Source organism: Elgaria multicarinata, chromosome 10 (assembly GCF_023053635.1).
Source record: "Elgaria multicarinata webbii isolate HBS135686 ecotype San Diego chromosome 10, rElgMul1.1.pri, whole genome shotgun sequence".
Lineage (NCBI taxonomy): Eukaryota > Metazoa > Chordata > Lepidosauria > Squamata > Anguidae > Elgaria > Elgaria multicarinata.
This window is the reverse complement of record NC_086180.1, coordinates 33,089,624-33,115,929: the sequence shown is the minus strand read 5'-3', so window position 1 is coordinate 33,115,929 and position 26,306 is coordinate 33,089,624. Positions and strand designations below refer to the sequence as shown.

Below are 26,306 nucleotides of genomic sequence, written 5' to 3'. Positions count from 1 at the left end.
CTTTGAATCTTCGGCGCAGCGTACAGCACCGCCATTATGCGGCCGCTGTGGCTGCCCACCGCGAGGAGCCACCAACTTCCCATGACTGTGGGATGCCCGCCTGTCCGAACAGTGACCCACGCAGAGGTGGAAATAGGAGAAACAGGCGCACATTCCCCACCCATCCCACACACACCCCCAGCGGCACACCAGCCACTTTTCTGTTCCTCCGTTCCTGCGCAAACTGTCACTTAGGAATAATTTTTAAAAAGCCGCTCCGCTGCGCTGCCCCAGCTGGCGGACTGGGCGCAAATGGCGGAGGCGGCTTGACCGAAGCCGCTGACCACTCCCCTTAGCATGCCTTTTCCTGCCCAGTGCGGACCGCAGTGACCTCACATCCTCCCACACGTACTCCAAATTAGCGCGGGACGGCAGGAAAAGGCGCACTAGAACTCACTTTTTTAAAGACGGGATAAAGAGGCTTCACCGCAGGATAACGGCGGATCCTCGTGAACGTCATCTGGAAGCCTCGACGTGACTGCGGAAGGTAACGCACGCTACAGCCTCGTCTAGTAATGCCGATGATTGCATGAAGAAGATGCACATCTCACATAGTGAAATTAGAAAATAGTGGTAGCAGGGCCACGAGTCATCTTTTTATCTTGATTCATCTCAGTTTTGATGTGAGGCTTGAATAGATCTGGAGTAATATCCCACCTTTTCCTCCAAGCATGGGCCATGTGTTGCATTATTTCAAGGTGGATACATCCCTAGGCATGTTTAGACATAGCTGGCTGGAGGGCTGCTGGAAATTGTAGGACTTCTTTCCAGTCTAAACATGCATAAGATTGCACCCTAAGTTTTTATTCCTGTATATAGGCTTCCTGGAGGTAAACCTAGAGGTATTAGGACTAGTAGCCATTGGTAGCCTGCTTTGGGAATTTATCTAACCACCTTTTAAAGCCATCCAAATTGGTGGCCATCACTACATCTTGCTGTAGTGAATTCTGTAGTTTAACTATGTGCTATACGAAGAAGTGCTTTTTTAAAAATCTCTCCTGAATCTCCCAACAATCAGTTTCATGGGATAACTCTGATTCTAGTATTTTGAGAATGTATATAATACTCTTTTTCACCACCACTATTGTCTAGGTCAGAGTGAGAAGGAGATGAACACACAGGTTGAAATGGTGAAGAGCAGGAGCAACTCCAGGGCATTCTTGTCAGTGGGCCCCTCCTGGGGTGTGGGCCTTGGGCCCCTCCTGGGGTGTGGGCCCTTGGCAGGTGCCTGACCATGCCTACCTTTTATGCCAGCCCTAGGAGTGGTGTAGTAGTAAATTTTGAAGTGCAGGGGCGAGCACTCATTTTGACAGTCCTCATTGCCAGGCTCCTCAAGAGAGTCCAAAATTGCCCAACTTGATCTTTATGAATTCAGATATGAACTGATCTAATCCACACCTCCCAGAATAATGTGCCAATTGCTTTTGCACAAATTTTTGTACTTCCCAAATGTTACAATGTTTTCTTGGTATACACAAAAATATTCAAATGAGTTTAACTTTCTCTTGATGTAAGTGGGGGACAAATGAACCTTGAAAGCCCTGGTGGTGGTGGGGAATCATAATATTCTTGTCAGTTTTCCACAACTCCAGTTTCCAAGTAGTCCTCAACCATGACAAAGTTGGAATTACCATGTGGTATTTCAGGGCAGCTTCTCCTTAATTTCGTGAAAAATATGTGTTTTTACTTTGGGCTTATTCCTACCTACATTGGACTGGGCCAACTGAAAATGTCCGTGCACCTAAAATGTTGGATCCCACCAAATGCTGCTTAAAGTTATAAGTTACTTCTCTGGTCTACAGATGCTTAGCACCAAACATGTTAATTTTGGGTGAAAAAAGAACATAAAAGGTGAAAAAACAATATTTCATCTATTTTCATAAACTAATTACTCATTTTCCTTAACACAAATTGTATCAAGTATCAATAGTACCACAACAGGTTTACAAATCCCCTTTACAAACTTGAAATGCAAAAATAGATAATCCCAGATACGACCTTTCTTGTGAGCGAGCAAAACTGTGTGTGTGTTTTGCCATGTGAACAGCAGAATTTATGGTTTTCAAAATGATGTGACACTCCTAAGGTAGCATGTATCATGGTATCAAGGTCTGCAAGATTTGTTGCTGCTGTTGTTACGGTAATTCATAATTCAGGATTGTTGCACTGTTTTACTTGTGCAACTGTATAACTGTCAATTTTCCAGTCAGCGCAGGGGTAAAGTGCTTATTTAGAGAAAAAATGCATTTAGAAATGTGTATTTTGAGAAAAATATATACAAAATACATATTTAATGGATATGTTATGTGCATTTTTGTGCAGTTAAAAAAAGATTTACAGACGAATGTGGTAATGGGATAGAAAGGAGTTATGAGTGAACACATGCAAACGTGACCAGGAACAGAAATTGAGTGATTTCTCTATCCCTAACTGACCCATATGGCAAAGCTTTCCTTTTTCAAATATATTCCTGATATATTCCCTTATATTTAGACTCAAAGGTAAAACATTGCAGGATAACATACCTTCAGTGCTGTCATCTTCATCCCATTTTTTAAAAAAAAGACTTCATAGCATTAATAATAAAAAATTTTAAAAAATAGCAGGATGGGAAAACATACCTTGCATATTGAAAGAACTTACTGCCTCTCTCCCAGTTCATTTCTGAGCTCAAGCCAGAGTGATATTGATCTTTAAACCCCTACATAATTTAGGTCCTGGGTAACTGTTGGACACTCTTCTTCCATACTAGATCTCCCAATCACTGAAGTCATTATGAGAGGTTTTCGACTGGGTGCCCCAACTTCAGGAGAGGTGGGTGGCAACCAGTGAGAGAGTCCTTTCAGGGGCAGCTTCCCACCTTTGAAATGAATTTAAGAAGTTCACACAGTGGCCAACCAGCTGTCAACCAGGGACCAACAAAGCAGGACACAGTGCAACAGCACTCGCCCACCCATATTCCACAGCAACTGGTGCATATAGGCTTGCTGCCTCAGATACTGGAAGTAGCACAAAACCATCAGGGCTAGTAGCCATTGATAGCCTTCTCCTCCAGGAATTTATCCAACCTCCTTTTAAAGCCATCCAAATTGGTAGTGGTAGTGAATGGCTAGGGAATCTCATCTGGCACCTACCTTGATGTCACTTGGTCAGCAGGCAAATAACTTTTGATTTTCCAGTTTAATTTTATTTGTATTTCAATTTTCTTAACCCCTTTAGCCTTTTAAGCAGATGGTGTCAATGGGTTAGGTCCAGACTTAGGGTTCATCAGAAGAGCATTTCATCACACGCACACTACTGCCCACTCACGGTTTTTTGCACGTCCTTTAGATGATGTTATGCCTTCCACTCCTTCTTGCCTTCTTCCTGTGACAAAACAGACCCCCCAAAATCGGACTATTTTTGTGATGGGAGGCAGAGTGTTATTTGCGTTCTGCAGGAAAAGTGGTGCGATAAAAACGGCCTCTGAATGGGCCAAGTGGTCTTTGTTTATTTCCTCTTTCTTCCCCAGGAAGAAGGAAGTATTGTGGGACAGGAGCAAGGGTGGAAAAGTGACGATAGGGAACTGTGTTTCCCCCCTGTGTGATGGAGCTCATAGTCATACTTACCCACTGAAATAAGTAGAACTTAAGTTAGTCAGGAGTCAATGGCTCTACTCGAAAGTTTTTATTTTGCTGTGATTTTGGATTATTAGTTTGACTTTTCTCTGCTGTTGTTTGCTGCTGTTTTTAATATTTTCATGATGAATTTTATGTGTACTTTGGTTTTTCATGTAAGCTGCCTGAGGAACACTGTGTGCTGAAGGCACAGGTTATAAATGTAGAAAATAATTAAAGCAGAGGCCACTTTTATTATCCAACTGATTACATCAGCTCCTTCTCAGGGTTTCTGAACCATTTTTTCATTGTAAAGACATTTCTCCTTCCACCCTTTTCTTGATTCGCATTTCAGCCCACTTCATTCTGACCAGTTCTACCCTGGGGAGAAAATGTGCAGGGTAGAAATGTAAGCTGATAGCAGCATTGTTTTCTTTTTTCTTTTTTTTAAATTGAGTACAATTTCGGAACTGAATAAAAATCTCTTGCTGCTAATCGGTTGTCTTCTTTTTATTCACTTAATGTACCTTATCTTTGCAAATTCCTTTTCATAACATTTCCCTCCAAGGAAAACTAGTCCTGTACCCTGGTTGAAGGCACTTCATCAAAATTAGTCCTGAGTAACTTAGACGATGACAGTTAGAGTAATAAATGGCCATCTGTCAGCTAGAGGGTTGCAAAGGAAGTGGGAGGGAAATCAGTTACCTCCACACTCTCCATAAGATCATTTATTAAAGTGTCAGAAGTGAACCCAAAAGGTTATATTTAAAAACAGAGAAAGCTGACTCAGAATTTTCTGATTAACAATAATGAAGACGTAATGAGCAAGAACAAAATTGCCACTTCTGTTTTCCGCATTCAATATTAATTGGAAGATGGACAATTTAGGTATATTAAATCCTGCAGAAAATTGAAAAGGCATTATTACCTGAACCAATTGAGAAGGATCAGATTAACTGGGTGGTTTGTTTGCTTGAAGTTGTACACAAAAATGGATAAATTAATCATCATTTATGGGTGCTGTATAACATAAAACTGGCAGCTTTTCATAAAACTGCAAGAGTTGCAACCTGACAGCAAAGGAGTTATGAAAAGGGATGATATATTTTCTTTATCTCCAATTTCCGCTGTCTTGCTTCTTGTTTCTTTACTAGAAGGTGTTTATTTTTGCTTTTATCATGAGTTACAAAATCTTAATCTCAGTTTATAAACAGCCATCTGATTAAAAGTTCTGGTTTATTGCTGTATAGATGTGTAGCATGGAGGCATATGAACTATATACACATGGCTAGGCATTAAATATAAAACGCCAGCATAAGTACTATTCAGGCCTTCCTTCCACATGTAGGCTAAATGCATTGAGAGGGAGGGAAACCCTGTTTGCTGGTCTCACCCCAATGTAGCTGTATCCCCACCTCTATGCTCAATGTCCATATTGTGGGAGCTGGGGCGCGGGTTCATTTAAATAAAGATCTGAGTGAGGAAATTAAAGGATTGAAATGAACACCCAGAAAGAAATACCAAGAAAGTTCGTTTCGATTTTCAGTGAATAACTATACATTTTCCCGCCCTCACTTCACATTGAAAATCACCCCCTTTGTCCCTTCTTGTGGTTCCTCAAGTCCCGTTGCTGTGTGGACACACAGGGGTCTTAACTCTTTCTCTTCCAACTGTTTGCTCACAGATGCCCTTCATTGAGCAGGACTCCTGTTCCTGCCTCATAGCCATGCTGTCCCTTGATGATCAGGTCAGCTCCTTGTCTTGGCTCTCTGCTCAGCTACTTGTTTAAAACCCCTCTTCCCCAAAACCACCTTCGTCCTTCACCTCCTCTTCACCCCTCCCCTGCCTCCTCTTTTAACCGCTCTCATCCATTTCTTCCATTTCCACTAGAAACTGTTGGTATGACTCCCCCCTTGTCAAATTTATTCTGGCATAAGCTTTTATGGACTGTAGTCCACTAAACCATTTCTTTTATCAGCCATTAGTATGTGCTCCAATTGCTCTTATTTCCAGGGACCTGTCCCTGGAAATCACGGCCCTTACTTTTGGAATACCTTTTAAGGACTGCTGTTAGTGCGTGTTGCTAGTGTCATTCTTCAGGGTTCAACTTCCTCCCAAGAGATTCTAGAACCTCTTTCAAGCAGAGGGCAAAATTCAGTTTTGGAGAAGGGTTGCATTCCAATAGTGGCTGGGGCAAAGGGGACAGGGCCAAAATGCAAACAACAACAACGACATTACATTTTAGCTTGCAGCCACTAAGCCTTAGGAGAGGTTGTTCTATCTCTTAGAATGGGGAAAAACATACTTGCAAAAGCTGGGAAACAATCAAATGATGGTTCATCAAGGGTGGAAGGGAGTGGAGCCAGATGATGGAGCATGGCCTTCTGGGAAACCCCAGAGAGCCAGATGGGCCAAGTTTGACCTGCGGGCCAGAGGTTCACCACCCCTGTTGAAGAAGTTAATAAATCTCTGGGTAGGTGTGGATGGTTGCATCTTGCTCTGGCACGCATGCATATAAATGCATGTACATAAAGTAGGGTAACTATATGAAAAGGAGGACAGGGCTCCTGTATCTCTAACAGTTGTATAGAAAAGGGAATTTCAGTGGGTATCTGGTCAAGAGGGCAGGGCTCCTGCAGTTTTAACTGTTGTGATGAAGAGGGAATTTCACTAGGTGCTGCATGCATACAAATGACACCTGCTGAAATTCCCCTTTCTGTACAACTGTTAAAGATACAGGAGCCCTGTCCTCCTTTCCGTATGATCACTCTACATAAAGACTGTGTTAGTTGTGGTAACACATTGCCATATGATTGTGTTTTTCTAATATATCTTTAACCAAACAACCTTGGCTTTTAAGTCAGTGTGAGACGGGCTACTGCAAAAATGTAAATGGATACTTAGAGTTCAGCAATCTGTAATAGTGGGCTTTGGGGCACGGATTGCAGGCAGTGATCCTTATTATGAAATTGGGAGTGTTACATTCATGTCCTTATTTTCCTCTGTGAAATGTTGGAGAGCATGCATTAGCCTGGCAGTGTGGTGTAGTGGTTGGAGTGTCGGACTGGGAGTCGGGAGATCCAGGTTCCAGGCCCCACTCGGCCATGGAAGCACACTGGGTCAGTCACAGACTCTCAGCCCAACCTACCTCACAGGGTTGTTGTTTTGAGGATAAAATGTAGTGGAGGAGGATTATGTACGCTGCCTTGGGTTCATTGGAGGAAAAAAGGTGGAATATAAATGCAATAATAAATAAATAATAAATAAATTTATATTGTATTTTGTATTTGTATTTTTAACTTGTTGGTTGTTTTATGATGATTTTAATTTTTGTGAACCGCCCAGAGAGCTTCGGCTATTGGGCGGTATAAAAATGTAATAAATAAATAAATAAATAAATAAAATTTCCTCTAGCTGGGCTACTGCATATAGGAGCAAACAAATGTGTAGACAGAACTTGCCCTTGGTACTGCCATTGCTAATTTTCTTCCTTCCTTCTTGGTGAATTCCCAAGCCAAGTACAGTTCCATAGCTAGTGTAAGTTTTTGACTGGCACACTCTCTTGTTCGCATGCAAAATCCATAATCATAAAGGTATTGCATGGCTTCAGCAAACATGCACAGACAGTTATTTATCATCCAATCCTTTGGGCTTTTCACTACTTTGAGATTTAATAGTGCTTGACACATAGATGTCATGTTTGGATTTTTTCAAAGAAAGGAAAGTGCAGTTTGTTGCCAGGAAAGTAAAACACAAGTTGGATGGAAGATTTCAATAACTATTTTTTTAAAAAGCAAACCAAATCAACAGTTAAACTCTAAAGTATGCTGGATGGTATTTCACATTTTCTATGCAGCTTAGTTGACTAAGGATACAATTCGGTGGATGTTTAGATAGACAAAACTCCTACAATTCCCAGCATACCGTACCCACCTGGGAATTGTAGAACTTTTTTCTGTCTAAACATACATGGAATTACATCTTAGACAGCAATCCTGTGTCCCCTACACAGTGTCTGAGGGGCCAAAGGATGCAGTGGATCTCCCCCTCTGAGGCTGAAGACCTTGGAGAAGGACATGAAGACCTTGGAGAAGGAGATTGATTTGCCACTGTGTGAACAGAGTGCTGGACTAGATCCAGCATGGCAGTTCTTATGTTCTTATGTTATGTTCTTATCCAGCTGCTCATCTCCCATCCCCAACCACTCAAACCCCTGCCAGCAACCCTGAAAAGCTCCATGGCAGCTCTCTCTTTTGGGTTCAGGACTCTGACCTTGGGAATAAAGTAATAAGATGTCTTGTAGATATCCCAGTGGGCGGGGGTGGGGGGTGGGGTGGACATGGATCTTCTGGATCCAAGAGCTTTTCAGCACTCATCCCTGCCCCAGGCAGAGAGAGCAACTTAGATGAGCTCAAAGTCCCACCTAATGGAAACTGCTGTAATAGAGGAAAGGAAGGCAAAAACAGCCTGGTAGGGCATAAAATGGATGGAGACCTCCAGTCTTAGAGGTCTCCAACTTTTGGACATCTAGCCCATAGAATGGCTCCCTAAGGGAGCCATCCTAAGCTCCTGGGCAGGACAGCTGAGCACGGCTGCATGTTGTGGACATCCTTCTCTTCCTTGGCAGCAGACTCTGCCACCTTTGCTACTTTGGTGGTGGTAGGGAGGAAAGGGGTGTGTGTGTGTTAGGGCAGATTTCATTCCCCAGAACAGGGTGGGGAATGGGGTGGGGAGACTAAATCAGCACTGTAGTTGGCATAGGTATTTTCCCTCTGATTGAAACCAATGGGAGGGGAAATACTGCTGGAGTGAGCCCCTAGCACGGCTTCAGAAGTGGTGGTTCCTCTGCCATGGATTTTCCTTCCCCTGTTCCATAGGATTGCTCCGTTCCTATTATCCCCCAAAGGATTTCTGCAATGTCAAAACATACATCTAAGCGTTTGAGCATTTGTCAAGGAATAATGATAGTGAACATTATCACAAGAAAATTTCAAAAGGGAAAAAAATCTGAAATTTGAATGTAAACAAGCATTTATTTATTTATTTATTTATTACATTTCTATACCGCCCAATAGCTGGAGCTCTCTGGGCGGTTCACAAAAATTAAAACCATTCAAAGTATAAAACAACAGTATAAAAGCAGATCTATTTCTGATTTTTCTGGAAGTAGTTCAGCTTATTCTCCAACCCAGTCCTACAAGAGCCAGAGAGAATGTCTCTAGGAATCCCATGTCCCTTCCTGGTTCCTGCAGCCTCTGAGATGCCTTCTGCCTCAGCTGGTGCTAATGGGCTGTTGTTTCATTCAGGAGGCCTATAAAGTTGCAACTAGAGATTGTGGAGTTTTATACAGATCAGGAAAATTTAGAAGGGTCAGTGGTGAGCCTACTCTTCCCAATCCAACCCTTACATGAATCTATGACAGGGAGGTGACACTATGCAGCCTCCCCACCATTACCTTCCCCCCTACACATACACACATGCTAATATATTGCCAGGGCAAAGAAAAATGCTTCCCTTCCCTCCCCTCCTCTGCCATTTTTACAGACCCACTCACAGATAGGATGATCATGTGTGAATCACCCAAAAAAGATGATATGCATCACCTAAAATAAGGGAAAAGGGGACACCGATGTGGATAAAATTTGCCCATCCTGATTTATATGTGTAAATCCAAATTGGGTAATATTTGCTATAATTTAAATAGAAATACTATACTGTGACCAGGTGAAGAGTGTGCCTTGCTCAGTCCGCTGTTCAGATGCTTCAAGGCCCAGCTTTTCCTGGTGTTTTTTTTAAATCTTTATACCAGATTTGGACTAGACAGACCTTCAAACAGAAGACCCCTTCAAAATACATGGCAGACCTCTGCCAGCCCTTCAAACAGAGGACTGTCCTCTGTAACAGATGATACAGAGGTGGCAAATGTGGGTGTGTCCACCTGGACAGGGTATTTCAGTTATTTTGCTCAACAGGGTATGCGATTGACTTCACTGAAACATTGCAAAAGGAGATGAAATGGGTAGCAAATAAACTACCACATTTTGCTAAGACACTATGGTGTTGTAATACATCTTACAGTTCTATAAGAAGGAGCCCCCAATCAATGTACTGATTATTCTCTAGAGATAGTTTACACATTATGATTCAGTCCAAGGCATAGTTGTGTTGCGGTATCTTTCTTTTCATTTCACTGCCTTCTCTGGGCTGATATTCCGTTTTCTTTTGATGCAGCTAAAAGGAAGCTGCCCCTTCTGTGTCCTGTTCCCAGTAATTTCTCCAGTAGAGTTTGCAGCAGGAAATGCCAAAGCTGACCCATGAAGTATCATCAAGCCATTAGCTGAGAAGGAATATGGTGGGTGGCATTCAGAGGACAGAATTTTTTGGAGTGGGGGACTTCTGCTCCAGGAAAACAATAACAGATTTGACAGAAGTCTGCATTTTTCTCTTCATTGACATCTGGAATCCGTACACTGAGATGACACACAGTTGTCTCTCCATGCATGGTGCATCAAAGGACTAATGACACACAACATTAGAGCATGAAAAAATCCTATTGGCTACAGTTAATGTAACAGGTGCAGAAAACGAATTCATGATGTGCTAAAAGGAAAAATTAAAAAGAACAAGTAGTATAACAATTTCTCCAGAGGAAATTGTAACTATAGTTTTTGTTCTCATGCTTCTGAACGAAAGCAACCCCATCGGTAGAAAAAAGCAATGAAGATAAAAGCACAGGATTTTCCTCAAAGCTGCAGCAAGCTGGTGCCATGAAGGCAGCCACTTGGTCACACTTAAGTGTGACAATAAGATGGAATCCAGCCTTAAAATGAGGTGACTTTCATATCCCAAACTTGAATTATGTGTTTGGGTCAAACTTAAGAGTAATAATGAGATGGCACTGAGAGGCAATGTGGTGTAGTGGTAAGAGTGCTGGACTAGGACTTGGGAGATCTCACTCAGCCATGAAGCTCACTGGGCGACTGTGGGCGAGTCACTTACTCCCAGCCTAAGGTACTCCACAAGGATTGTTGTGAGGATAAAATGGGAGGGGAGGATCATGCACATGACCTTGGGCTCCTTGGAGGAAAGGTGGGATATAAATGTAACAAAGCAACTGATGAGCATATTTTATGTGTGTAGACCTGCACATCTTCCAACTTTGGCCACACTTGGAGATGTCAGTTGGATGGAATCAAGAGCAGAGCTCATGCTGTTCTTCCACCCCTTCATAAGCAAGTAAAAGAAAACTACTTTCCAACTTGTGTAATTTCACCTCCTAGAGGTGATTCCTGATTGTTTATAGGGGTTTTTTTAGAGACAGCGTAACCCTGTTTTTTAAGAGCAGTTGTGTAACTGCACCACCTAGAGGTAATGTAATGGAAAAACAGAAAAGGAAAAGATATTTGTGTGGCACTGGGATATCAATTCTGTGACAGATTAACACCCTTGTGTAGAAAAACGGATTCTACACTTGAGTATAATAATATTTAATATAGTGCTTTCAACTGCTCAAATCCTTCATATTATTATTTAGTTGTAAACCTTACAACAACCCTATAAGGTAGGTCAGTTTTATTATACATATTGAAAATGTATTTTATTAGACTTGTAAGTCATATTGAGCTATATGAGGAAAGGTGGCTTATAAAAGTTTTAAATAAGGCGGTGGGGGGGGGGGGACAATGACTGCAATTTGCCTACAACCACCTTGTGAGTTCATGGCTGCATTGAGATTCAAACTGGGGAATACCTTTGGCAAATACCTTTAAACTGAGGAGTACTTTTAGTAACTATGCTATCAATGAGGTAAGTCCAGAAATTGTGCTTTCTGCATAATGGGAATCTAATCACTCTAAAAATGAATTGAGCTCACCAGACCTCGGCAAAGCGCACTTTCCAGGGCCTCCAGAAAGTGTGCAATTCCCCCAGTGCCAGGGTAATTGCACACTTCCTGGAGACCCCAGAAAGTGCGCTTTGCCTTCCCCCAGCACCATTTGGGGCCTGATTCAAATCGGTGCCAAATTATTTGATCAGGAGGAGTTCACATTTTGGGCTTCCCCTTGCCCCATCTCTATATCATTTGTTCACACATTGCTGAGACAGGAGAAGGAAGGTTTAAAATAATTTATGGGGCCAATCCCTGGTAGGCCCTTCCTCATTAAACTGTGCTCCCAGGCCAGCTCGAGTCGCAGCACTTCTAATTTATGGTTTAAGATCTGAAACCAACTGTTCATTAGATCTTACTGTGGAAGCTTCCCTTTAAACGAAGATCACCATAATGGCTGAGATAGCCCTCAGTGTGCAGCCAAGTGCTGTCTAAATGCATTTGGCCTAGAATTAATTGCACTGTGTTTAGCATGTATTGCCTGTTTAATGAATCCGGCTTGTGCTGGAAGGGAAAGAAAAATGGTTTGTCAAGCCCTAGCTGGTTGAAATACAGCAAGAGCCGTCTGTTCTTTGTTCAGACAGCTGCCCTCTTAGAGCTGCTTTAATGAAGTCACTGCCCGGGCTCTTTATTCGGGAAGATCAGTGTTTACAAGCTCATCTGTCTCAAGTCAAAACAGTTCTTATTCGTTAATAATTCACTTACCAAATATTATGAATGAGACTCCAGGAAGCTGGTAAATAACCAGATGTAGGCTGTAATTTTTGTTGCATTTTGTCAGTTAAAGGAAATACTAAAAGAAAAAAGCATCCCAAATGGCAAATAGTAATTTACCAAACCCAAAATAGCACGCTAAATGTACAGGTGGCTTGAGAGCTTCAGAAGTTTATTGCTTGTTAAAAAGGAAATACAAGCTTGAACATAGATTCAGTTTAAAACCCTATTCATGCTTGCTTTGGACTAAGCCCAATGGAACAATTCAGTAGCTCCTATGTCTGAATAAACATGTGAGAGAATAAGCCCCTGCCCCAAGGAGCTTACATTCTAAAATTAAATGCAGGGCAGAGAGCAGAGGAAGGGGAGAGGAAGCAGCGGTAAGCAGTGGGCTGATTTTCAACTTTTCTGCCTTCAAGAGGTCTTTTCCAAACCATCCTGTCTGCCAAAGGGCTCCTGCATATCTGCCAGGGAGCATGTGTTAGGGATGTCCAAATCAACAAAATTGGAACTCATAAAATTCCATTACAAATATCATTCCAAATCATAAGAATGTAAGAATGCAAAAAGAGCCATGCAGGATCAGACCAAGGGTCCATTTAGTCCACCATTCTGTTCACTTAGTGGCCAACCAGCTATCGACCAGGGACCCACAAGCAGGACATGCTGCAACAGCACCCTCCAACCCATGTTCTCCAGCAACTGGTGTATAGATACTGGAGGGCTGGAGGTAGCAAATAGCATTCTCCTCCAGGAATTTATCCAGCCCCCTTTTAAAGTCATCCAAATTGGTCCAGATCTGACTGTTAACTTGGGAATGCATTTTTCAAACATACATTTTTAGTGCATCCCCCCACCCCCTGTACAAATCACATCATGAGCATGTATAGACTGTGACTCCAGATTGTGTTTTGGTCCATGTTCAGTTTTGGGAGGTGCGAACTGGGTAAATTCTGGTCAACAGCAACTTGAAATGAGCTTCTCCTACATCCCTATGTCAGCTGCACATTTTCGGGAATTGCTGGGTGTATTCTAGTGAACACATTCAGTTCCCACACAACACTGCTCAGGCCTGTTGGGACAAACAACACAGTGCACCCTCACTACAATCTGCTGGCTCCAATTTCAGTGGGGCTGTGAATCCGTTCTGAGTTTCAATCAGTACCAAGCAGAACTCAAAGGGAGCTACCCAAGGTGCTGAATTCTAGCCCCAAAATAATTTAGCACCTTGGATAGCTCCTTTAGAGCCACCAGCTTGCACTGCCACAACTTTCTTTTAGCCCCACATTGGAGGTACAAGTGGTACCTGTAAATAAGCTGTAACACATCATACGCTAGTAGATACAGCTTGCATCTGGCAAGCATAAATACATTTCTTCTACCTCCCTTTCTGAGCATTGTTAAATTGTATGAAAGGGCAGGGAGACTTCCAAACTAGGGAATTCTTATGCATTTGCAGTAGTTTGGTTGTTGTTTTGTCTATTTTACATTCCTAGCTGCCACTGCAAATACTCCTCACACTACCTGGGGCTGGTTTAAATATCTGAAGGGGATTCCCATACTTTTCTGTTCCACTACTTATGTGCCTTGTCTATTTATGTAGTTATTTAAAAATTGTTATCCTAACCTTACATTTAATGATCTCTAAAGCAGCTTTCATAAAAGAATACAAATAATACAATATCAAATATAATAATCACATCTAGCTGAAGTCCACATAATAAGTAGCATTGCGATTTCAGCTGGATGTGATTATTATATTTGATATTGTATTCTTGTATTCTTTTATGAAAGCTGCTTTAGAGACCATTAAATGTACTAAAATTCACCCAAAGCCTGGATGAATCAAAAAGCTTTCACCTGGCTCTGAAAAGATGTTCATGGAGGTGCCAGGCAAATATGGCTAGGGAGGCTATTCCATAAGCAGGGCTTGGCTTCCTCTCTGCTGGAATGCTGACCAGTATTATGTAATTGCTATACATAAAAACATTCCTCTTTCAGATGCACCTCCAAATCACAGAGAAGTAGGCCATTTAGATTTCCTGTTTGATGCAAGAAATCTCACAACTAGAGCTTTCCCAAAGATGGCTGTCCAACCCTCTGTTTGAATTCCATTAACACACGCACACACACACACATACACACACACACCACCACCACCACCTTTCAGTTTAACATGATGTGCTAAGTTCACTCATGCCAGGAAATTGCAGTTCTTAAAGACCATGACTTTTACTAATGCACTTTTACTCTATATATGCATATGCTGGGAGTTGTAGGACTTTTTCCTGTCTAAAATTGCATAGGATCACACCATAAAAGGCTTTTAAATAAATACATAGTATTGAAAGTCTTTTGCACATTTGCTTACCCATTTTCCCTATAATATTTTTACAAGTTGGTGGGCAGAAAGAAAGAAAAGGAATAGGCCTTGTATACTTTTATTAGCTAAAATGTTTCAGACTCTTACTGAAAGACTCTCTCCTTGACATTCTCTAAACCTAGTGGCTGTGCCGCACTCAACTGACTTTTTTTAAAAAAATACAAGTGAGCTCACCAAATCTTGCTCATAGGAAGACAAAAACAGTCTGAATGACCTTTTGTGAAATAGTGGATACAGCGGTAACATAGCTACGGATGGGTCATGAGGGACACTTCCTCCTAAGCTCCATCTATCTTCACCTTGTGGATGTACTAAAAGCTTTATAAATAATTTAGCAAACTAATGGACATGTTTTTAAACATTGTGGACCCAGTGTTAAAGAAGTGCCACCTTGGCAGAAGCTGCGGGGGTGAAAATGGAAAGCAAAAGCCTTCTTCTCCTGCAATTATTCTAGAAAGCAGACACGGATGGTGTGAATGCAGCCCTCTAGGTCACAGTAGCCTTTCAGGACACCAGTTCAGCTTCACATCCCATAAAGATTTAAAACAGAACTACACAATGCATGAAATACATGGGATTTCCCCCAAAAACTAGCAACCCCATGTTGAATCCCTGCCCCATAATCCAGAACGTCCAGTCTGGTTTATCTCATGTCCTGGTGTCATGCGACTGCTTCCCTGGCCCAACTCCATATGATTGGCTGGCATGGAGGGTGGGTGGGGGAGGGACATTACATATGACTGCCATCTTCAGCAGAAGTCCCAGTGTTTATTGGAACACAGATGAGTGAAAGTAAGCATAAAGCACCACACAGAGGCCAAAAAGATCCTAATGTTACATATATACTGATGTGGTCTGAAGTGGCTGCACTTGCCCAGGAAAGAGATTCTGGGATAGCTCCAGAAAAATACTGAGTATGCCACTGCAATGAAAAGGGCAAATTCCATATTAGGGATAATTTGGAAAGGGATTGCATAGAAATCCCTTGTGTGGCTGCATACAGAATGGTGTGTACGTTTCTGGTTGTCCCATCTCGAAAATGAATATTATAGGGCCAGAAAAGAGGTGTGTGTGTGGGGGGGGGTGTAATCAAATGATCCAGGAGGTTGTAATGTCCTACAAGAAGAGGTTACTGTTGTTCACCACCTCGATCCAAAGGGAGAGGTGGGTCAGAAATTATTATTATTATTATTATTATTATTATTATTATTATTATTATTTGGGGCTTCTTAAAAATTGAAATTAGACAACTAGGGTGAGGAGGTTAATTACATTATGAGACATGCAGAGAGATTTTTTTTTGCATCCACTCCCATAAAATTAGAACATGCGGTCAGCTAATGAAATGGATTAACATTATACTCAGGACAGACAAAAAGAAGTATTTCATATATAGGATAAATATACTAATTTGTGAAATTCACTGCCAAACTGGGTACTTTAAAAAAATCCCCAATTCTAATATATATATATATATATATATATATATCTCCCCAATTCTGTGTGTCTGCAGTGGGGAGGGAGTGGTATTTCAGCAGGGAAAATGGAGGGGGGATTTAATGCCCTCCTGGATTATGGATTGGGGCTATACATACACAAGAGAAAGGAAAACTATTACTCATGGTGTGTGATTAGAAAAGTGTTTAGTCTGGATGCTTAGATAACTTTTAAAGGAGATTAGAGAAATGTTTGGAGAATACTTTTATCAACAATTAAAAACCATGAAATGGAACCTCCATATTCAGTGGCAGAAGATCTTTACCTCAGTTGCCATGCAAATAGGAAGGGCTGTTGCATTCAGGCTTTTTTATGAGCATCCCAAAAACATCTGGCTGGATGGCAGAGTAAATGGACCCTTGACCTGATTCTGCTGAACTAACAGTCTATCATACTGCTTAATTATGCCCATAAGCTCAAAATCACCATGTCAAGGAATATTGACTGAAATTCATGAGAGGAGAGCCCATGGAAATGAACATCCTCCAGTTCAGAAAACAATGAGCCAGCACTAGCTGAGTCCAAAGCCTTCTAAATTTCAGGCCCAGCTCATAATAGCTTGCCTCAGTGCTAGCATTCCACGAACCCTTCCCGAACTCTGCATCATTTATTTATTTATTACATGATAGCACTCTTCAAATACTTTTAAGGTTGTCACAAAGAGGAGGGCCAGGATCTCTTCTCGATCTTCCCAGAGTGCAGAACACAGAATAACGGGCTCAAGTTACAGGAAGCCAGGTTCCAGCTAGACATCAGGAAAAACTTTCTGACTGTTAGAGCAGTACAACAATGGAACCAATTACCTAGGGAGAACATAGGCACACTAGAGGCCTTCAAGAGGCAGCTGGAGAGCCATCTGTCAGGAATGCTTTAAGGTGGATTCCTGCATTGAGCAGGGGGTTGGACAAGATGGCTTTATAGGCCCCTTCCAACTCTACTGTTCTATGATTCTGTGAACAAGTTTAAGGTGATGGTTCTCCCCCATTGTTTTTTTCACAAAAACCTTGCAAAGGAGGTGACTCACCCAAGGTCTCAGAGGCTTCCAAGTACCCAGTGCCTGCTGGGCTGCTGCCGACAGGGCCGGAGCAAGGGAAGCCATTTCAGCCTTTAGAGGATAACAGTTTCCAGTGCATCCAGATTCCATCTATTAAGCAAAAGGGCTTCAGAAACTACCCCACCCTCGTGCCCACCCCGAGTTGCAGAAGAATCCAGGAGTAACTATCTCTTAGGCGTCAAGACATTTCTGAGCCTTCCACACCACCCCTCCCTGCTACCGTTCTCTCCCTTGACCACCATAATTGTTGAAAAGGGCTTTGACTGCTGGGGAGGCAGAGGAAGTGAGTTCATCTGGACGGGGTCTTTCCACGTTTGCCGTTAAAATGTTGAAAAGAACCCTGAGCTTTATCCTGAGAATTCTCTGTGATAACCTGTAAAAAAATAGAGCTAGCTGTGAGGAAAGTCGGGGGGGCAGGAATGGGAAGGTCTCACCCATCATTACTTACAGTCATAGAAATCATGAATGTGGTCTTTTTCTGGTCGCAAAAGGGGCCACGATCTGCCATAACCATACCATACCATACTACTTTATTGCGATCTATAGATCCATGAGAAAACAAGAATCAAACATGAAATCATACAGTTAGAGCTATTATCAACTTTCATCTAATACACAGAGAGCTCTAATCCTGGCCGCCACTGTAAGAAATTTAGCAACAGCCAAAGTTACTCTTGAGGACTTGTCTTCCAACAGAAACTTAACATAAAATTTGTCTGGACTTCTGGACAGTTTACTCAACAATGGGGTGATCATAAGATGGCGGGCCTGATTATAAAAGCTACAGGACAGAAGGATATGCTCCATCGTCTCCACTTCCATATTCTTACAGGGGCACTGTCGTTCCTGATAAGGGACACCAGCATATCTGCCCTGAAGTAATTCAATAGAATAAACATTGCATCTGGCTGCCATAACTCCTCTCCCGTATGAGTCCCTTTCCCCCTTTTGTGGGCAGTATTTTCATGGGAAAGTTGGCTGTGCCTTGGCTCTGAGGCAAAGGGAAATTTGTCATTGATAACAAATGCCCAATAAATGCAGAAGTCTGGCTGTGCTCTTTTGTTTTCCACATTGAAACTCCATTAGTAGACAAGAGCCAAATGCTACTCCAGGGAATACTTTACTAAGAGATCACTGTGTTCCTTAGATGTTTGGGGATGAGGGGATCTTTCCATCACAGCTTTCCTTCCTCATAACACCATCCAAAGCATGCCATAATGACTACGACTGTTTAGCACGTCTTTTCCTAATTGCCCTGGTGGCATTGGTACATTTACATTTCCTCTACAAAATGCATATTTCTTGTTAACCCAGAAGTAATTCTGCTGGAAACAAAAGCAAAATATGATAAGCAGTTACTGCTCTTGTTATCTCTGATAACTGTGTAATTAACTCATTTTCCATGTACATCCTAATTTTGTTGGTGAGCAACAAATCCTTAAATAGACTGAATCCACATCAACCTAGATAAAAAAACATTTATTGATAAAACAGGGACATTGCACTCATGAAAGTTAATTTTATATCCCTGTATGAGTTATCTTTTATGCCGCTCGTACTTGAAAGAGATATCACTATATCTGAAAAGCCATAATCATGTAAAAGAGAAATAAAATAAGGATGTAGAAAAGACATGAGGAGAAATCGGATTTCCTTCAAATAAAAGTTCAACGTATCAGTGCCGCTTACTCTGAGCTATGATTCATGCAAAGCTGGAAGGCTCTCTATAAATTATCATGACATTTAAACAAATAATAATTCAACTTTGAGATAACTGGAGATATCTGCACTTTGGGGGTATTTAAGACAGTCACTATGATCTCTTTTGGCTTGAAAGTACACTTTTCTGGTGAGGGGGGAGCAAAGGTTTCCCAAAAGTCCCCCACTCCCTTTTCCCTTTCATCACCTGTTCATATTCCTTCCTGACAACACAATATAGACAAGGAGACGATCCCTGAAGCATGCAAGAGATGCTTGTTCTCATACCTTCACTCTGGAATCTTGGTGTGTGAGAGTGGTGGTGGTGGGACTAAACATAGACTTCCATTCATCAACCCAGTGTGCAGCCGCTGCAAAAAGGCAAACTCCATATTAGACATGATTAGAAAAGGAATTGAGACTAAAACTGCCAGTATCATACTGCATTTATACAAATCTATGGTGCGACCGCACTTAGAATACTGTGGGCAGTTCTGATCAGCACACTTAAAAAACGATATTGTAGAGCTGGGAAAAGTGAAGGAAAGGGCAACTAAAATGATTAAGGGACTGGAGCATCTCCCCTATGATAGAAGGTTACAACAGCTGGGATTGTTTAGCTTGGGGGAAAAGGAAGCTAAGGGGAGACATGATAGAGGTGTACAAAATTATGCATGGTGTAGAGAATGTGTATAGAGAGACATTTTTCTCCCTCTCTCAAAACCTGTTTGAGATTAATCTCCCACCAATCAGATTCATGGGATGAAAAGAAGTACTTCTTCACACAGCACATAATTCAACTATGGAATTCACTACCATAAGGGCCTTGCTAGACCAGGCGTTAGCGCGGTGTGAGGCCCGGTTTCCCTCCTGTGCATCCAGATGACGCACAGGGGAACCTGGGGTCAGGCCGCACTGAAGCCTGCCTTAAGCCGGCATAAGCGAATTCGCTTATGGCCCGACTTTTCCGCAGCCCCGGCCTCAGGCCGGGGCTGCGGAACGTCTAGCAGGGTCCATGGCTTTTTGCGGCTACTCACTAGCCGGGAAAAGCCATGGACTGGACACAGCGCTCATACGAGCGCTGTGCCCATCGGGCCGGGGGGGATCCCGAGGGGGAGAGAGGGGCATGGGGAAGGCCGGACCCGCCAGGAGAGAGGGGGGGAAAGCCGGACATTGGGGATGGCACGGGGGGGAAGCCGGACATTGGGGATGGCACGGGGGGGTGAGAAGATCGGGATCAGGCCTTGCAAGGGGGGGAGAAGATCGGGATCGGGCCTGGCAGGGGGGGGAGAAGATCAGGATCGGGCCTGGCAAGGTGGGGAGAAGATCGGGGACGGGATCGGGCCTGGCGGATGGGGGGAGGACAAGCGAGCAGGCAGGGGGGGAATCAGGGGCAGGGAGAGCGGGGGGGCTTTATTTTTGTAAAAAAAAAAACACCTTACTTTCTCCGGCGGGGCTCCGGCGCACATGGCTCCTTTAACCAAATAATAATAATGGCCGACGCTATGGGGCTTCCCGTTGCCCCGTTGCATCATGCGTGTAGAAGCCGGCGATGGCGCGCGCTAACTCTAGTGCGCCGTCGCCCCTCCTCCCTGCCGGCTTATCCAGCAGGTCTAGCAAGGCCCCAAGATATAGTGATGGCCAGGAATTTAGATGGCTTTAAAAGAGGGGTGGATAAATTCCTGGAGAAGAAGGCTGTCAATGGCAACTAGTCCTGATGGCTCTGTGTTACCTCCAGTATCAGAGGCAGTAAGCCTATGTACACCAGTTGCTGGGGAACATGGGTGAGAGGGTAGTGTTGCACCATTTCCTTCTTTGTTGGTCCCTGGTCGACAGCTGGTTGACCATTGTGTGAACAGAGTGCTGGACTAGATGGACCCTTGGTCTGACCTAGCATGGCTCTTCTTTTGTTCTTATGTTCCCTCTTCCCATCCTTTTCACTGCTGCCATATTCCCAGTACCGAAAGAAAGAAAGAAAGAAAGAAAGAAAGAAAGAAAGAAAGAAAGGAAGAAAGAAAGTAAGAGACTACTGCAGCTGAATCGGAACTGGTAAAAGAAAAGGAGAGGAGAGGAAGGAACAGGAAAGAAAGACCCCACACCCTCAAATGTTCAGCTCCCTGGCTTTTTAACAGCCTGTTTTGCCCCTCTCCCTAGCCCCATAATAATCTGCCAAAAATGTTTGTTCAAAAACAATCCTACTTTCAAGCCCTAAGCAGGCTGGGTCCAGAATACCTGAAGGGGCTCCTCCTTCCAACCCAGCTGCCTCCTCATTAAGATCAAATGATACCAGTGTTCTATAGCAATGTAACAGTTTGGATATCCCAGGTGTGTTTAAACGTTGAGGCTTAGATCAATGGGATTTCCTGTCATTATGTTTCATACATTCTCAAACAGACCTCAGATAGGGAATACTGTCTCAACTATAAAATCTTTAACCACTGCCACAGACATAAGCCATCTGTACCTTATAAGAAGTCAGTAGCCTAGCATGGGACTGCTACCACAATAGAGGGAGGTTCATAAAATGAACAAAATTAAGATTTTTATTAAAGGAATTATTTACATAAGGGAATAAAATGACGCTTTTCAAATAGGTTGAGATTGCTTAAATGTACTCAGATAAAATACGCTTAGTTACCATTCCTAATACATGAGAGAGTCTTCCTCACCTAAATAAGCTCTCAGCAGCTTTTTCCTCAGATCAGATCATTTCTGAACTTCACCCCAGCCAATTCTTCACAACTAGGAACAGATGTTGCACAGCAGACTTCCTCTGCCTCAAGCTCTTCCTGCTGCTTCTGGCTTAGGATAATTCAGTTTTAGGGACTACCTCCTGAAATGCCTTCTGTTCAGACATATGCTTGAAATCTTCCGGTGCTGGGCTTGGATGCCTGCTTGCAGCTTCATCACAGCACAGCTTCCTGCTTCCCTCAGCAGCTATCTCTGTTCTCCAGGTCTTCTTCCAGCATGGTTCTCTCAGATGGGAAGTCTTGCTCTTTTCTTAGCTCTTCCGCCACCAGCTCTCGTCAGTCCAAACACCAACTGTCTCCAACTTTCTACCTGACTGTCAGCCACCTACTGTCTTCTCCAACTGAGCTTTTTTTTAAAAAAATCTCCTGGCCAGAACCTCTGACCAATCATGTTTTAATGGACCTTCTAACTCCCAACCTAATTTGTGGACACCTTGATCAATCCAAATTGCACTTTATATCTGGTATCTGTATAAATAAAGCCAGCCCTAGTAATTTTCAAACTGCCCATAGCAACCGTAAGCAAAGCAGTCCAATACAGAGAAGTAGAGTTAAGCTTCTGGCCTACTTGATAACATTATAAGCTCACTCAAAGGTCACACACAGAACAGAAACACCACAAAACCATCAGTACACTGATTCTTTACACCCAACTATGGTGGAAGCATAGTTCCTTCTCAGTGGCTGTACAAATAATATGGACTAGATTTTCTTGTACCAGTTAATGAAGAATTTTATAATTTAAGCAATCTTTTAACATGTCTGGTAGACAATTTAACTAAACATTGTGTTTTACCTGCTGTGCCTGCTTTGTTGTGTTTGTTTTTGATACAATTTTGTTTGATACACTTTAATCAACTAAGCCACAATAATAATAATAATAATAATAATAATAATAATAATAATAATAATAATAATTCTTACCTGCCTCTCCCTCTGGATCGAGGCAGGGATACAACACAGAATACAAAACACCATAAAACACATATAACATTAAAAACATATAAAACTAATACATTATTAAAAGGCGGAAACCCTGCACTCATCCTCAGCATCAGGACTACCTGTTGCCACCCCGCGTGAGGGAAGGCATGGGCTTGAAGTGGGAGGTGGCACCAACCCGGCACTGTGAAGACAGCTGCCAGATGTGTTGGACTGCAAGTCCCATTGGCCATGCTTGCTAGGAATGATGGGAGAAGAGTCCAACACATCTGGTTAGAGAATGCTGCTGTAGCTTATATGTTCATTGCAACTGCATAATTCTGTATTTTCTATATATTGATGTTACAGTTCAGATGGGATCTTGCATCCCATCCAGTTCAGTGATGTCATATACCTTTCTTTTTTTAAAAAAAAGGTATTTCTAGGAAATAATATTTCAAAATAGAGATATGCCTGTGACTGATTATGAGGAAAGAACTCAAATCATGACTATTTCATATGATATATGTTGCACTCAGGAAATCATTATGAAGGGCACACAGAGGTAAATCAATGCATTTTTCCTAAAACACACTTCAGCAAGCAACCAGGAAAAGTCAGGCCCCTGCTTCTCTGTATTTGAAGGGTAACGCTGTTACCTAAGCATGTGTAACACTTTTAGTAGCTGTCATGATGATGATGATGATGATATTGGTATTTGGCATCTGGGAATCAGGTCGTGATGACTCCAAAAATGTCTCATATTTATTTATTTATTTAAAACATTTATATCCCGCCCTATATCATTAAGATCTCAGAGCAGCATACAGATAAAAAGCAACAGATATGAAGCAACCTTCTCTTCCTAGCATTGTATATCCATATGTTGAGGGGAATATGCTTATTAAGGTTGAAGTTTGGATCACAGGATTATGGGGCTGGGTTAATAAAAGGTGCCAGGGGTCTTCAATCAGAGATTTGGGCAGGAGAACATCTGAAGCTGCCTTAAACCTAGGGGTGCAATTCTATGCAAGTTTAGACAGAAAAAAGGCCTACAATTCCCAGCATGCACCAACCACCATGGTTGGCTGAAGGAATGCTGGGAGCTGCAGGACTTTTTCTGTCTAGGCCTCTTTTGATCCATCTATGTTTACTCTGACTGATAGCAGCTCTCCAGGGTGCAGGACAGGTTTCTCTCATCACCTGCTACTGGACCATTTAGCTGAATATGCCAGGGATTGATCTTGGGACCTTATGCTCTATCCCATTACTGAACTATATGCTGTTTTTTTATGTTTTTGATGGTTTTTAAATTTTGTATACTTTTAATGTTTACCATTTTTAAGTGTTGTAAATCGCCCTGAGAGCTTTGGCTGTGGGGAGGTATATAAATGTAATAAAATAAATAAATAAACTATGGCCTTTCCTAAGGCCTTTCTCTCTGTACTGCATTGGTAGCTTGCTAGAGGAGAGAGATGCTGTTCTCTGCTGCCCTTCCATGCTCCACTGTGGATGACCAAAGGGCAGGATTGCAGCTATCAACCCAGGAACAGTCAGGTGAAATGATGGACCTATAGGCACTCCGCCTTGTCCTAACAAGCCTCTGTCTTTGCTTGTATAAATACCAAACTGCTCTCAGACTGACCACTTATTTGCTGACCTGCTGACCCTCTAGCTCAACCGCTTGCTGAGTTGGTGCCTCCTTTTTTATTTCAAACTGCCAGCCCTGCCCCTGACAGTAGGCTTGGGTGGTTTGCAATTTTATCTAAAACCCATACACATATGCAAGCCCTCAGTTTTATCAGACCTGAGGGGATTGGGGATGGGTGGGTGGGGTTAGCATCAAGATGTAGTAGTCATTGCAAAATAATGGACATGCTGGCTGAGAATGATGGAATTTGCAGTCTAACTCATCTAAAGGCCTCCAGATCAGGGAAGGCTGGCTTAGAATATTGTCTTCCACCTGGGAACAAGTGAAGAAATCCCTTGCCCAAGTGGTAGTAAGCAGCACTTACTTTTTACTAGGGTTGTGCACGGACCCCCAAACCACTTCGTGGACCAATCCTGAACTTCTGGATCGGGCCCAAACTGCTTTGGGTTGATCCTCCCGTCCCCTGCTCCGCTCCGTGGAGCGAGATCCGGAGGGGCGGGTCGAGATTTTGCCCCCCTTCCCCACTTACTTGCCTCTGTGGTCGACGGCAGAGGCAGGTAAGTGGGGAACGGGGGCAAAATGGAGGCCGAATAACCCCCCCCTCCCCTTTACCTGTGTCCGTCACAGTCCGTCGCAGGCTTCAATTGAGGGCCCGGCGCCAGGTGAGTGTCCCTCCCACACACACACTTACCTACATCCGGAGCTCCGGATCGAGGCGAACCGCTTCCCGATCCATCTCCACCTTTGTCGGAGGCGAATCAGGCCACTCTGCTATCGCTTCTACGAAGCGAAGCTGAGCACAGCCCTACTTTTGACAACTGAACAGAGCAATTAGGAATGACACACTCCTTCAGCCACTGGTTGCATATCCCATGAGCAGCATCCATGCCAGTGTAGAATTAATCCACATTTGCAAGGAAAACTTTTTGCAGGTCAGTTGCATCTTTCAGGATTGTAAACAAATTATATGAATCTCTAGTACATTTCTAATATCCGTCACACTTTGCAGGGAAGGAAATCAACACTTGTGGAAAATGAATGTATTAGACCTGGCTAAGATGCTGCTGCTGCTGCTCCTATTCTTGATTCCCCATTCCACCACACTAACAGAGCAGTCTGTACATTTAAAAGTGTGACAGGCCCTGAAAAGTACAGGCAGACCATGCGATTCAATAGGGAAAATGAACTGAAAATGTCTGGTAAAATCCAATCCATATTGTGCAACATCTGAAGACGATGTAAAACTGCTATTGTCTTTTCTTTAAAATAATAATCTCCCTACGCAGACTATACATTGACAGAAATGCATCTTTTCAGAGCAACAGAGTGAATTGGATAGTAGAATACTTTAAATAACAGCAACCTCTATATCTTCAGGTTGGAAATACAGCTGCTGCCATCTGGTGATAACCTCCTGCTACTACAACTAACAAATATTTGTCTGTTTACCTTTCAGATCAGTATCTTCATGACTCACTTGTCTAACTACGGGAATGACCGGCTAGGTTTATACACATTTGTCAATCTGGCCAGCTTTGTTCAAAGCTGGACCAACCTGAAGCTGCAGACCTTACATCCAGTTCAGCTGGCTCACAAGTACTTTGAGCTCTTCCCTGAGCAAAAAGATCCACTCTGGCAGGTAACACCCAGCTGACTGAACAGCATGAGTCCAGCATACAGTTACAATATTGTTACAGGGAAGACTGCTGGAGGGAAATTAGAAAAGCGGTGTCTACCAATTAAGATATTTTAATCGGTTTTAAATGGCCTGCTAGGTTCATTTAATTTCCTTTTCAAAGTCAGCAATTTGGCCTAGGAATACATTAGCTAACAGATAAGGAACTGGCTGTCACATTACCTTCATTAACACCTGCCTGGAGCTAGTGTGTAAAATATCAGCTATTAGCTTGGCATTTATGAGAGAGAGACGAGGACTGAGAGAGAGAGAGAGAGAGAGAGATTCCCTCTTCTTTTTTTTATTTTCCTAATGCATTGTTTTGCATTAATTTGTTTTGATGAACAACCACTTAGACGACTACAGACGATAAAGCAGACGATCCATGTTATGTTGTGGAATCACTCAAACTCCAATCACTGCAAGCAAAGTAGGGACAAAAC

General features: G+C 42.7%; 1 protein-coding gene across 1 annotated transcript in view; it reads left to right on the top strand.

The window, feature by feature from the left end:
* LOC134405164 (bifunctional heparan sulfate N-deacetylase/N-sulfotransferase 4) overlaps positions 1-26,306 on the top strand; it is a 126,323-nt gene that overhangs the window by 75,316 nt on the left and 24,701 nt on the right. Inside the window, exon 6 of the mRNA XM_063136364.1 lies at positions 25,645-25,827. Within this exon, the coding sequence (XP_062992434.1) occupies positions 25,645-25,827 (183 nt within the window). The remainder of the gene's footprint in view (positions 1-25,644; positions 25,828-26,306) is intronic.